We start from the raw sequence: 12,385 nt of genomic DNA on the forward strand, positions 1-12,385 counted from the left end.
ACAACAAAAGGCCTGGCTTCCTAATTCAGGGTCAGAAACACATAGAATGAAAAATTCATACTCTATCCTAGCTTTCTGGCTTTACTCCCTGATTTCTCAGAGTTGCAGGGGTTACAAGTCGTCTTCCTGGCCAAATCTTCCATCCTGCAGTGTCTCAGGGCCTCACCCTGGGGATGTTCTGTGGCTTCAACTTCCCTCATCTAGACAAGCCTCCTACAAACTACCATTCTTCCTGCACATACCTTCACCTTCTCCTCACATATAATTCACAATGCACCAAGAGCTCTGGTGCCAAAAGCAAATCAATATTAATAATAGGCAATTTTTTACTGAAATAAAACCATTGTTCACAGTCCCAAAAGAGATATTTGCAAAAGACATTCTATCAAATGAACTGCAACTTTTGAATGCATCTGATGTGCAAGGCCATTTAAGAGCATGCTATTTGACCCACCACATTTGACCTCGTTCAGGAAGTTGTACAGTGTGGTTACCACATAGTGAGCACGGGGGAGCAATGGTAACTGTTAGAGCTGCAAGAAGAAAGTGTATTTGGCCTCGACGTTATATTGTTGTGAATGGGATAAAGGCGCTTAATGGGATTCTACCTGGATCACCCAATGGTGTAAAGAACAGAGCTCCAGACTGGGCCGAGAGAGAAGGCAAATCATTTCAAGGGATAAGAACAGAGGAAACAGTATCCACTGGAGTATTTTCTTAGGAATAAAGAGAGTGGAGTTTAAGTTGAATATGGCCACCAAATTAAGTTCACATAGTTAACTTTTCCTGAGTTACCACATAATTTAATAACAACCCAATTTTTAGAAATACCTGTATCATCCAGGAGGGTTTAGTAAAGATTAACTCTTACAACTCCTCAAATCCTCCAAGGAAAAAAGATATACTAGAATATACAACAGAACTTGTAGCTGTGTAAATGATCCTTATAATCTTGTAAAGGAGACTCACAGTCAGTTTTAACCAGTAGGATAATTTCTAAATTAAAATAAGATGAACTTACCTACAGAATTTCAGATGAGACTGAAGCACTAGAAGATGTTTTTCTGCTGTTTTCTATATTCCATGCTTAATTAAAAGATTTGCTGTGAACTACTGAGCAAAAGAACAGAAAAAGAATACATCTAAGTCATAACTCAATACCATCGAGCAATATGACATCTAAAATCAATGTTCTATATCTAGCAAGCTGCTACAGGAGCAAAGTATCATACATCAGCATTCTCTTCATTTTTGGAAAAGCTTTGGTCCTCTCTTCTTCCTTCTTGCTCTCAAATCACCTCATGCATCCACTCTGGAATTATAATTTGGCCACTGTTTTGGTAACAGGCTTTATTTTCATGGCTAGAATTACCCAATGACCATTCATTCGAATGAACCTTCTAGTCTAGAAGAAAAAAATGTTTTAGACTCTTATCTCTTAATAAATAGCTCCCTTCTTTAGACTGATACAAGTTCAGATGCGCTTTCATCAGGCATCAACACATTCTGAGAGCACAAAATCAGCTCCCTCCATCCCTCTAAGACACCTGGGGAAAGCTAAAACACAAACTTATTCTCAGCTGAAGACTGCAAACTCAAATCTTCCTTTCTTCTGACAACAGAAAAAAAGATACAGTTTGGTAATCTGTTCCTTGGTACCAGCTTTTCCTGACAAGGCAGCCCGTCCTAAACACTGGTACTATGTGCAAATTACAGAGGATAAAAAACCCATCTCTGCCTTGCAACTCTCCCTCCTAGTCCAACAGGGAGGAGTGGAAGAGAAGGAAATACGGAATGCAAGGCGTTGCTTACTACTGGCATCATTCCTCATTGCTTGGAAAAGTGAGGCTCCATTGCACCTTTCAGATTTCTTTTAAAATGCCTGTATGCGTTAAGATCGCCTCTGGATAGCCCTAGCTCCTTGGGGTTTCCTTTTTTCTCTGCCCAATCCGCCCATTCTCCTCCTTGGGTCCATATTTCTTACAACCCCTCCCGATGAAGACGAACCCTCCCACAATCCTACTCCCAGGCCCTTCCTCAACGCCTTGGGAATGCGTTCGCCTCGGGCCTGCTGGGAAATCCACCAAAATTGAGACACCGTCCCCTTCCTCTCCCCCGCAGCCCCGGCCAACGCGCCCCGGGCTGCTCCCTGAGTTTGTCGCCGGAGCGGCCTAGGGCGACGGAGATCCGGGGGCTGCGCCCTAAGGCAGAGCCGGCAGGACAGTGTGTTCCTTGCAGCCGCGGCCAGGGCCCGCCACGCGTCCCTGCGCCCTCAATGTCGCCAGGGCCCCGCCGGGCTCCTTCTTCCCGGCTCACCGGGATCCGGCAGCTGTTCGTCGCAGAGGCCGGAGCCCCTGGGCGCGGTTGCTCCGGAGCCACCCCGGCGGCGCTCTGGGAAAGGGCCAGAGTGGGCGGCACCGTCCTGACCGCTCCCTGGCTTCGCCGCCCGCGCAGTGCCGTCCGGGAGAAGCGAGTCCCAGGCAAGCCCGCCACCCAGCCTGGAGTCTCCAAGGCTTTCGGATCGCCCCCAGCGACCCCGCCTCACACTCACCTCCCGCGCACCGCACGAAGCCTGCACCGACACCCGCTGGCGGGCGGCCGACTCTGCCGCCCCGCGCGCACACGCAGCCTCCCGCAGCCGCACGCACGGCCGGGCGCGCGCAGACCACGCGCGGAAGCCCGGAGCCCCTTGCTCGCTCGCACGCAGGCGCGGGCCCCGAACCCCGGCGAGCGCTGCTCTGCTCCGCCCGCAGCCGTGCGCACTCTCCTGGGCGCGCCCTGTTGCTCCTCGCCATCACCTTGCGTTCCGAGGACGGTAGGCGTTTTCCATTTGCAGCGGGCCGAGGTTGGGCAACTTAGTGACGGACCTCCGGCAAGGATTTTGCCTTGTTTACTAGCGGCGTAAGTGCTTGGCCTCGAGGCAGTCCTGGAGGGATTTACTTGTTAGAGTGTGCAAGAGCTCCTAAGAACAGAAGAAACTTCGGGAAGTTCCTTATCTCAGAAGAAATGTGCGTTCTTCTTAGAATCGATGGAGAGTGAAGGCGGGGGTGGAAAAGTCAGGTTACAATGGTTTGGTGTAAGAACAGGGGTCCCAGGAAGTTGCTTGCTTTCGGGAATTCATCTCGAACCTCTTCTTTGGTCTGGAGAATTCAAGAGAGTCTGTCTTACTCACAGTCGTCACTAACTGGAAGAAGCGGTGAGGCTTTTAGGCGTGCGAGCTGGGTGTTGCTGTATGGGTTCTTCTGGTCGTGCAGGTCTTTGGGTGGAGGTGGTTGAATTAATCCAGAAATAATGTTTCCTCTTCTCTCTGCAGCGCAGGCATAGTGCCATATGAAAACAGTTCCCCATTGAGGCCGCTTGGCTTTGGGACTGTCAACAGCTTGGTTCCAGCATCACCACGTGGAAAGTTGAAAGAATAGTTCAGGGAGCACCCAAGTACTTAACTCCAGGGTTGAATAAGTGTTAACATTTGCCATAATTGCTTTTCATGTCTCCTAAATATTTCAGCCTGTGTTTCCTAAGAATAAAGACAGACATCCTTCTGTGCAACCACTTAAGAAAATCCCATCTAAAGGGCACCCTGGGTGGCTCAGTGGGTTAAGCCTCTGCCTTCGGCTCAGGTCACAATCTCTGGGTCCTGGGATCGAGCCCCACATCGTGCTTTCTGCTCAGCGGGGAGCCTGCTGCCCCCTCCTCTCCTCCCCTCCCCCCCCTACTTGTGATCTTAGCTTCCCCATTTACTGTAAAGTAGAAGAAAGATCAAGAGGTTTGGTTAGATGTCAAGAATCTTTCGGACTTTAAGAGGTGCTCTTCATATTGTTTCCCATCCAGAAGAACATAGTATTAAATATTAAACACATAATATTAACCTTTAAATATATAATATTAGGTTGCCCCATTATTAATAACTGAAATCTGAATTGTCCTCCGGATTTCTCCATATAGTCCATTATAAAGTCTACTTTCCCTTTTGTGGTTAATAGATAATCTAGATAATAGATAATAGATAATAGATAATCAATGGAGATTTTGGAATTCCTTGTAAGAGAATATCTTAGATTCCTATGAGGAGAACACAGGTTAAAAATCCATTTACCTGGGTGGGTAGGGTAATCATCTGGCTCATTCTGGTACCTCCTACTGCAGGTCACCTTGTAATAGATGCTTCAGTGAATTAAATTCTAGCTTTATTCAAAGAACAGAAAAACTCTGGTCTCTTCAGAGTTTGGGCCACTTTAGAGTTCTTGTGGTTAATTCTGTAAAAGCAGTGGGGTTTTCTACAAGTCTTGTGATACATGTTTTAAGATGATTTTGTAAGATCCAGGAGTGTCCTATGTTTACCTGGGCATACCTGATGTATACTACCAGCTCTGTTCTAATAGCAGAAGCTAATCAGGAGTATGTAATGCTGTGTGTTACCTCTGCCTGTGGTCTTCTGGTCTCTGGCTCATATAAATATCTATGGATGTGAGCTCATCCATTTTAAGCTTATAAGCTGTGCTGGGCAAGAGTTATGCCAAGTTTACTCTATATAACAATGGCCGCCTCAACTTCCACAAGAGAACTCTCAAAGGGCATCATCTAGTGCACAAATGGAGAGTTCTAAACAGCCCATATCCCCACTTCTCAAAAGAGGACAATTTTTAGTAAGCTAGTCTGAGTCACTGGGTTGTATCAGTGAATTTTCATTTGCATCGGCTAATTATCGTCTGCTCTTGCCCCTAACAGTTGATCTGAATTTCATCAGAGTCCGCATACTGAAAGCCCTAAGACCAGAAGCTGCTAAGCAGAAGTGAGCCTTGTAACTGATGTAGCATCATTTTTGTCACACTCTATTGGTCAAAAGCAAGTGTCGGACTATTCAGGATTCAAATGGAGGAGATCAGACAAGGGCATGATCACCAGGAGATGAGGCCCACTGTGGGAGAGGAGGGAAATATTTGGAAGGGAACTACCACACTGCTCTATGCCAAATGCAAATTTAGATGTGTACTACTGATCATATTAGTCCTTTGTTCAAAATCTAGTGGGTCTAAGAAGTCAAACTATCACTCTTCGCAGGTGATATGATACTATATGTGGAAAACCCAAAAGACTCCACTCCAAAACTGCTAGAACTTGTACAGGAATTCAGTAAAGTGTCAGGATATAAAATCAATGCACAGAAATCAGTTGCATTTCTCTACACCAACAACAAGACAGAAGAGAGAGAAATTAAGGAGTCCATCCCATTTACAATTGCACCTAAAACTATAAGATACCTAGGAATAAACCTAACCAAAGAGACTAAGAATCTATACACAGAAAACTATAAAGTACTCATAAAAGAAATTGAGGAAGACACAAAGAAATGGAAAAATGTTCCATGCTCCTGGATTGGAAGAATAAATATTGTGAAAATGTCTATGCTACCTAAAGCAATCTACACATTTAATGCAATTCCTATCAAAGTACCATCCATTTTTTTCAAAGAAATGGAACAAATAATCCTAAAATTTATATGGAACCAGAAAAGACCTCGAATAGCCAAAGGAATATTGAAAAAGAAAGCCAAAGTTGGTGGCATCACAATTCCGGACTTCAAGCTCTATTACAAAGCTGTCATCATCAAGACAGCATGGTACTGGCACAAAAACAGACACATAGATCAATGGAACAGAATAGAGAGCCCAGAAATAGACCCTCGACTCTATGGTCAACTCATCTTCGACAAAGCAGGAAAGAATGTCCAATGGAACAAAGACAGCCTCTTCAATAAATGGTGTTGGGAAAATTGGACAGCCACATGCAGAAAAATGAAATTGGATCATTTCCTTACACCACACACGAAAATAGACTCAAAATGGATGAAGGATCTCAATGTGAGAAAGGAATCCATCAAAATCCTTGAGGAGAACACAGGCAGCAACCTCTTCGACCTCAGCCGCAACAACATCTTCCTAGGAACATCGCCAAAGGCTAAGGAAGCAAGAGCAAAGATGAACTATTGGGATTTTATCAAGATCAAAAGCTTTTGCACAGCAAAGGAAACAGTGAACAAAACCAAAAGACAACTGACAGAATGGGAGAAGATATTTGCAAATGACATATCAGATAAAGGGCTAGTGTCCAAAATCTATAAAGAACTTAGCAAACTCAACACCCAAAGAACAAAGAATCCAATCAAGAAATGGGCAGAGGACATGAACAGACATTTCTGCAAAGAAGACATCCAGATGGCCAACAGACACATGAAAAAGTGCTCCACATCACTCGGCATCAGGGAAATACAAATCAAAACCACAATGAGATATCACCTCACACCAGTCAGAATGGCTAAAATGAACAAGTCAGGAAATGACAGATGCTGGCGAGGATGCGGAGAAAGGGGAACCCTCCTACACTGTTGGTGGGAATGCAAGCTGGTGCAACCACTCTGGAAAACAGCATGGAGGTTCCTCCAAATGTTGAAAATAGAACTACCCTATGACCCTGCAATTGCACTGCTGGGTATTTACCCTAAAGATACAAACGTAGTGATCCGAAGGGGCACGTGCACCCGAATGTTTATAGCAGCAATGTCTACAATAGCCAAACTATGGAAAGAACCTAGATGTCCAACTACAGACGAATGGATAAAGAAGATGTGGTATATATACACAATGGAATACTATGCAGCCATCAAAAGAAATGAAATCTTGCCATTTGCGACGATGTGGATGGAACTAGAGGGTATCATGCTTAGTGAAATAAGTCAATCGGAGAAAGACAACTATCATATGATCTCCCTCATATGAGGGAGAGGAGATGCAACATGGGGGGTTGAGGGGGTAGGAGAAGAGTAAATGAAACAGGATGGGATTGGGAGGGAGACAAACCATAAGTGACTCTTAATCTCACAAAACAAACTGAGGGTTGATGGGGGGAGGGGGGTTGGGAGAGGGGGGGTGGGGTTATGGATATTGGGGAGGGTATGTGCTATGGTGAGTGCTGTGAAGTGTGTAAACCTGGCGATTCACAGACCTGTACCCCTGGGGATAAAAATATATGTTTATAAAAAATAAAAAAAAAAAATCTAGTGGGTCTGGGTCATCTATTGACTTCAAGCCTAGTCATAACTGCCCATCCCCAATTGTGACCCACACATTTGCATCGGCTGTAAATAAGGCCCACCATTTCTTTTTGTTTACAGATTCCTTGGTTCACCTGCTACTGCTTCCTTATCATACTGCTGCTTCCCTTTGTCTGCAAAAGGGAAAGGATAGAGGAGTGAAACGTGCATTTAAAAATCATTTGTAATAATTTGAAGGTTCTTTGAAAATAATATAGGTGAATATAGGAGTTAAAATTGGTGTACAGGGGCGCCTGGGTGGCTTAGTGGGTTAAAGCCTCTGCCTTCAGCTCAGGTCATGATTTCAGGGTCCCAGGATGGAGCCCTGCATCGGGCTCTCTGCTCAGCAGTGAGCCTGCTTCCCCCACCCTGCCTGCCTCTCTACTTGTAATCGCTGTCTGTCAAATAAATAAATAAAATCTTAAAAAAAAAAACCCAAAAAAATAAATAAAATGAGTGTACAAGGAAACTACATTTAGATAGTAGTAGTGGAAATTCAGGTTAAATGAATATTCAGATCTAAATCATTGTTGTGATTCTTTTCCTGGTTACAGCCCTGGTGGGTGGCTGTGCCCTTTGCAAAGGGTAAAGCTAATCCTTTGTCACAGCCATTCTTCACCCCACCTTGGCTAACAGTTTACCTCACTAAGTAAAGGAAGTCCGTTGATAACAGAACTAGGAAGGCTCCATTGCAGATAGGTTAATCTAGGGGAGGAAAAGACCTCTGTATCTGGAAGGATGCTGTAGGACATTGATAATATATCTTACAAATTTTGTGTTTTTATTTTAGAAAAGTTACAGTTTAATACGTGTTTTTATTTTTTTTTAAGTAATCTCTACACCCAATGAGGGGCTCGAACTCATAACCCCTAGATCAAGAGTCACAGGCTCTGCTCACTGAGCCAGCCCGGAGCCCTACAATACTTGTTTTAAAAATGTTTTGAAGTCCCATGAGTAACTAGTATGTATGTGTGCTTGTAGCTGCCAGAATCCTCCTAGAATGCGAAACAGAGCCGTGGGCAGCCAGATTGGGATAAGAAATCCACCTAAATTAAACAAGTGAGAAGAAAAGGTCTAAAACCTTTAAGAGATTATTTCCTTTGAGGCAGTTTCTTTGTTCATTGTGTAGCATTTAGCAGTTTGTGATTCAGTTATCCACTGCAGTAGAATGAACTTTCCCACGCATTAAAAATACATGTTTGAGGGGTGCCTGGGTGGCTCAGTGGGTTAAAGCCTCTGCCTTCGGCTCAGGTCATGATCCCAGTGTCCTGGGATTGAGTCCTGCATTGGGCTCTCTGCTCAGCAGGGAGCCTGCTTCCTCTTCTCTCTCTCTCTGCCTGCCTGTCTGCTACTTGTGATCTATGTCTGTCAAATAAATAATAAAATCTTTAAAAAAAATACACGTTTGATATTTCTCATGATTCTGAGAGTTGGTTGGTTTTGTTTGGGCTTACATAGTTATGTTCAGCTGTAGTAGGGATCAGCAAAATTTTCTATAAAGGGCCGGATAATGCATATTTTAGGCTTTGTCTGTGTTACCTATTATTCTATGACCTATTTATTTCATTTTTTTTTTATAAACCTTTGAAAAGAAAAAGGTGTTCTTAGCTCAAGGGCCTAACATAAAACAGGCTGAGGGTCAGATTTGCCCCGTTGTTTTCCAAATGCTGAACTGGAGAGTCAGCTGAGCTGAAGGTCCAAAGTAGTCTCACATGTCTGGCTGTCGGTGATGCTATCCATGGAGGGCCACAAGTCTTCTCCTGAAGGAAGAAGGAGTCCTCCTTCTTCCAGGAGGATTCTCTTGTAGGAGGATGTGGCCCATCATCCTTCACAGGCTACATTGTCCGTGTGTGGGCAGCATCTATGCAGGTGGAGGGAGTCAGACTTGTTAAAGCATAGCCTGGGGAATCAAAAAGGTCACGTATGTCACATTCTGTGGATCAGAGGAAATCCAGAGGCCACCATGCATTCAAGGGCTAGGCAAATAGTGTCTCACTCTCTATGGGAGTTGCTGCAGATACTGTGGCCGCAGCTAGCTGAACTAAATGGCAGATTTCCACTGTGTGCCCCACCAAGGAAGATCAAGGGTGGATGAGGACCTTGACATTAGCCTGGCTCTGAGACCCTTATTCGGATCATTTCAGATTGAGTCATAAAACTTCAAATTTATGATCTCTGATGGGAGCTTATTGTCTTCCTCTATCCTTTACTCCTGCGTTTCCTGTAAGCTAGCAGGAAGATTGAGAGATTTGATTAGATGGAAAGAATCCCTCACACTTTATGATGCCATTATACTTACCATCCTCTTTCTGATTCTGTGCGCACTGACTCACTTTCCTCAGTACTTGTTTAGAAGTGCCCCTGCCTTGAGATTATCCACTGCCTGGGAGAAGTGATTATACCCTCCCACCTGCCCACTATGATATATCTTCCACAGATACGTATTGAATTTAACTGAATAGTTTTATGAAGCTTAAAGTCTGATTATTTGCTTACTTCACAAAAGAAAAATTTAAAAATCCCAGTACTACCTATACATTCTAGAAGAATAGCATGCATCAAAGAATTATATTTCATACCCAAATCCTGTCTAACCAATCAGATGGTTAAACTTCCTAGACGTTTTCCAAACACATAGTCAAGAGTTAGGAAGCAGTCTGCTTAATGGTAAGTTTGAGCTAGCAATCACCTTTAAAGACTTACTACATTTTAACTTTAAATTTATATGCAGATGAAAATCGAAATGTAACAACAATTTGTAATATATGCTGGGTATGTTCCAAGGCAGAAGTGATTCCAGAGAGGGTTTCTAATCTACAGTAAATGCTGCTACTAATTGCTCGGTTGAATTTCTTAATATATGTTTTCTCCCAAATCTCATTGTAACTCTGTCTTCTTCTATTTGGTGGAAAGCTTTGACAATTTATTATGTTTAGAAGCAGCTGGGGTGGCTTTCTAATTGATGATTTGTTATCTTTTATTTCTGACTTGACTATCCACATTTTTCATTCTCTTCAGCATTTTCCTCCAGTGTCTTCTGTCTTACTGAACTAGATGGATGGTGCTGCTTTTGTGCAAAGGCAGGCAGTATTTCAGTCTCTCCTCTGTGTCCTTCCATCAGACTGTGGATACATGCAGGGCTGATACTAGATGACATGTCTTATGACTTGAGCATTAACAAAGTGTATTCACATATACTGTATCAGCTGATTGTTAATGCATCAGTCCCGTGCAATGGATGCTATCACTGTCTTCATTTGGCAGGTGAGGAAAGCAGTGGACAGATGTCCCAGAATACCTCAAATTTAACATGTCCAAGTCAACCTCATAAAATCTTTTTATTCTCCAGATACCTGATTTGATTAAAAGCAGTCACCCAGATTTGACCTTCGTTCTTTCTTTTTCTCCCTTAACTCCACAGGTCCAATCAGTCACCAAGATCCTGTGGATTCCCTCTCTCTCTCTCTGAGACCACGGCCCTTCTGATCCATCACCTGCTCCCTAGAAAGCTTTATCTCACACCTGGGTTTATGTCCGAACTCTCTATTTGCTCCCCTGACTTCTGGGTTGCCTGTCTGGTCTTTACATTGAGCAGTCTTCCTCAAACCCAAACCTTTTCAAGCACTCTTGTTTTAAATTGGTCAGTGGTTCCCTGCAGGGCATAATCCAAAGGGCTATAAAGCTCTTCACAATCTCTCTCAGCCTACAAGTTTCTCCTGTTCTGGTTCCTACTGTGGGTACATTTTCATGCACTTGTCTTTGCACCCGCTGTACCCTCAGAATGTAGTTTCACTCTCTGAATCCCTCCACCCTGGAAACTCACCTACCTACCTCACCCAAGGTCCATGCTTTCTGTAGTAGTATTTCTCAAACTTGAATATGCGTGAGAATCGCCAGGGGTGTGGGTGGGGGGCATTGGCGTCTTGTTACAAGCAGATTCTGATTCAGTAAGTCCCTGGATGGAGTATGAAATTCTGCACTTTAACAGACTGATTGGTGATAGGATACTGCTAGTGGGTGGGCCACACCAAGAGCAGAAGAATCTAGATCTGCAATGTCCAGTAGAACTTTCTGTAAAGATAAACATGCTGTCTGTTTTTTAATACTGTGGGCACTAATCACTTGTACCTATTGAGCACTTGAAATGTAGTTAATGAGACTGAAGAATTGCATTTTTAAATTTTACTTAATTTTAAGTAGCCACATGTAGCTAAGTGGCCACCATGTTGAACAGTGCAAATCTATACAAATCCCTTTTCATCCTTCAAAACTCATTTCAAACATGGCTCAACCTCCGGACCAGCTATATAATTTGTGAAGCCCAGTGCGAAATGAAAATGCAGGGACCCTTGTTAAATTATTAAGAAATTCAGGATAGCAACATCAGAGCATTAAACAAAGCCCACTCCTAAGTGCATGAAATCCCATGACCATGAAGACTGCCCTGCAAGACCAGGAGAAAAACTAACAAAAGATATGAAGAGGAAATCTGCATGGTCAATAAGTGTTTGAAAAGATGCACATTTTCATAGGAACCAAGGAAATGCAAATTAAAGCCACAATGAGATATACTTCCATACCCCCCAGAAATTTTAAAGTCTAATAATAACCGTGTTGTCAGTATATCATCACTGCTGGTGAAGGTATTGTGTATCACTTCTCTAGCAAGTTGTACCACCTCTCTAGCAAGATTGAAGATGTACCTGTCCTGTAAACCAGCAACTGCACTCAGGTGTCTTCCCTGGAGAAACTCTTGCACATGAGACCAAGAAGACATCTGCAAGAATGTTTATGACAGCTGTCTTATACTGAGAGGAATTTGAAACAAACTGAAAATAAACAAATGGGAGGCTGATAAATAAATGCAGTATTTTCTTAAGAAGAATTTTATGTATGGGGCGCCTGGGTGGCTGAGTGGGTTAAGCCTCTGCCTTCAGCTCAGGTCATGATCCCAGGGTCCTGGGATCGAGCCTCGAGTCAGGCTCTCTGCTCCGTGGGGAGCCTGCTTCCTCCTTCTCTGCCTACTTGTGATCTCTCTCTCTCTCTCTGTCAAATAAATAAAATCTTAAAAAAAAAAAAAAGAAGAATTTTATGTAACAGTAAAAATGGATGGATTAGAACTATATTTCTGTTCTCGGATAGATTTCAAAAATATAATATTGATCAAAGAAAGCAAGTTCTAGAAAGGTGCTATTTATGAATATATTTTATAGATGTGAAAGCCATAGCTATATATTGTTTGTCAATATACATGTATGGTAAACATATATAACCAAAGCACAAAAGTGATAAATG

The 12,385-nt window shown here is 43.2% G+C and overlaps 1 protein-coding gene and 1 long non-coding RNA gene across 12 annotated transcripts in view; one reads left to right on the forward strand and one right to left on the reverse strand.

The window, feature by feature from the left end:
* Nucleotides 1-3,323, reverse strand: part of B3GALNT1 (beta-1,3-N-acetylgalactosaminyltransferase 1 (globoside blood group)) — a 25,357-nt gene extending 22,034 nt beyond the window's left edge. For 2 of the 11 annotated variants that reach the window (XM_047729344.1, XM_047729349.1), the window contains exons 1-2: nt 2,552-2,768; nt 1,022-1,113 (exon numbers count right to left, since the gene is read on the reverse strand). Coding sequence is in view for 1 of the 11 variants with exons in the window: in XM_047729448.1 (XP_047585404.1) it covers nt 2,552-2,795 (244 nt within the window). In the remaining 10 variants the exon portion in view is untranslated. Of the gene's footprint in view, nt 1-1,021; nt 1,114-1,232; nt 1,313-2,316; nt 2,416-2,551 lie in introns of those variants that run through there. The other 9 variants (XM_047729367.1, XM_047729426.1, XM_047729356.1 and 6 more) reach the window with 9 other exon arrangements.
* On the forward strand, nt 3,045-8,397 carry LOC125099876 (uncharacterized). Its single transcript, XR_007127387.1, has 3 exons — nt 3,045-3,196; nt 4,729-4,801; nt 7,172-8,397. It is a non-coding gene; the product is annotated as an uncharacterized LOC125099876 (long non-coding RNA).
* The last annotated feature ends 3,988 nt before the right edge of the window (nt 8,398-12,385 follow it).

The sequence above is a fragment of the Lutra lutra genome, chromosome 1 (genome assembly GCF_902655055.1).
Source record: "Lutra lutra chromosome 1, mLutLut1.2, whole genome shotgun sequence".
Lineage (NCBI taxonomy): Eukaryota > Metazoa > Chordata > Mammalia > Carnivora > Mustelidae > Lutra > Lutra lutra.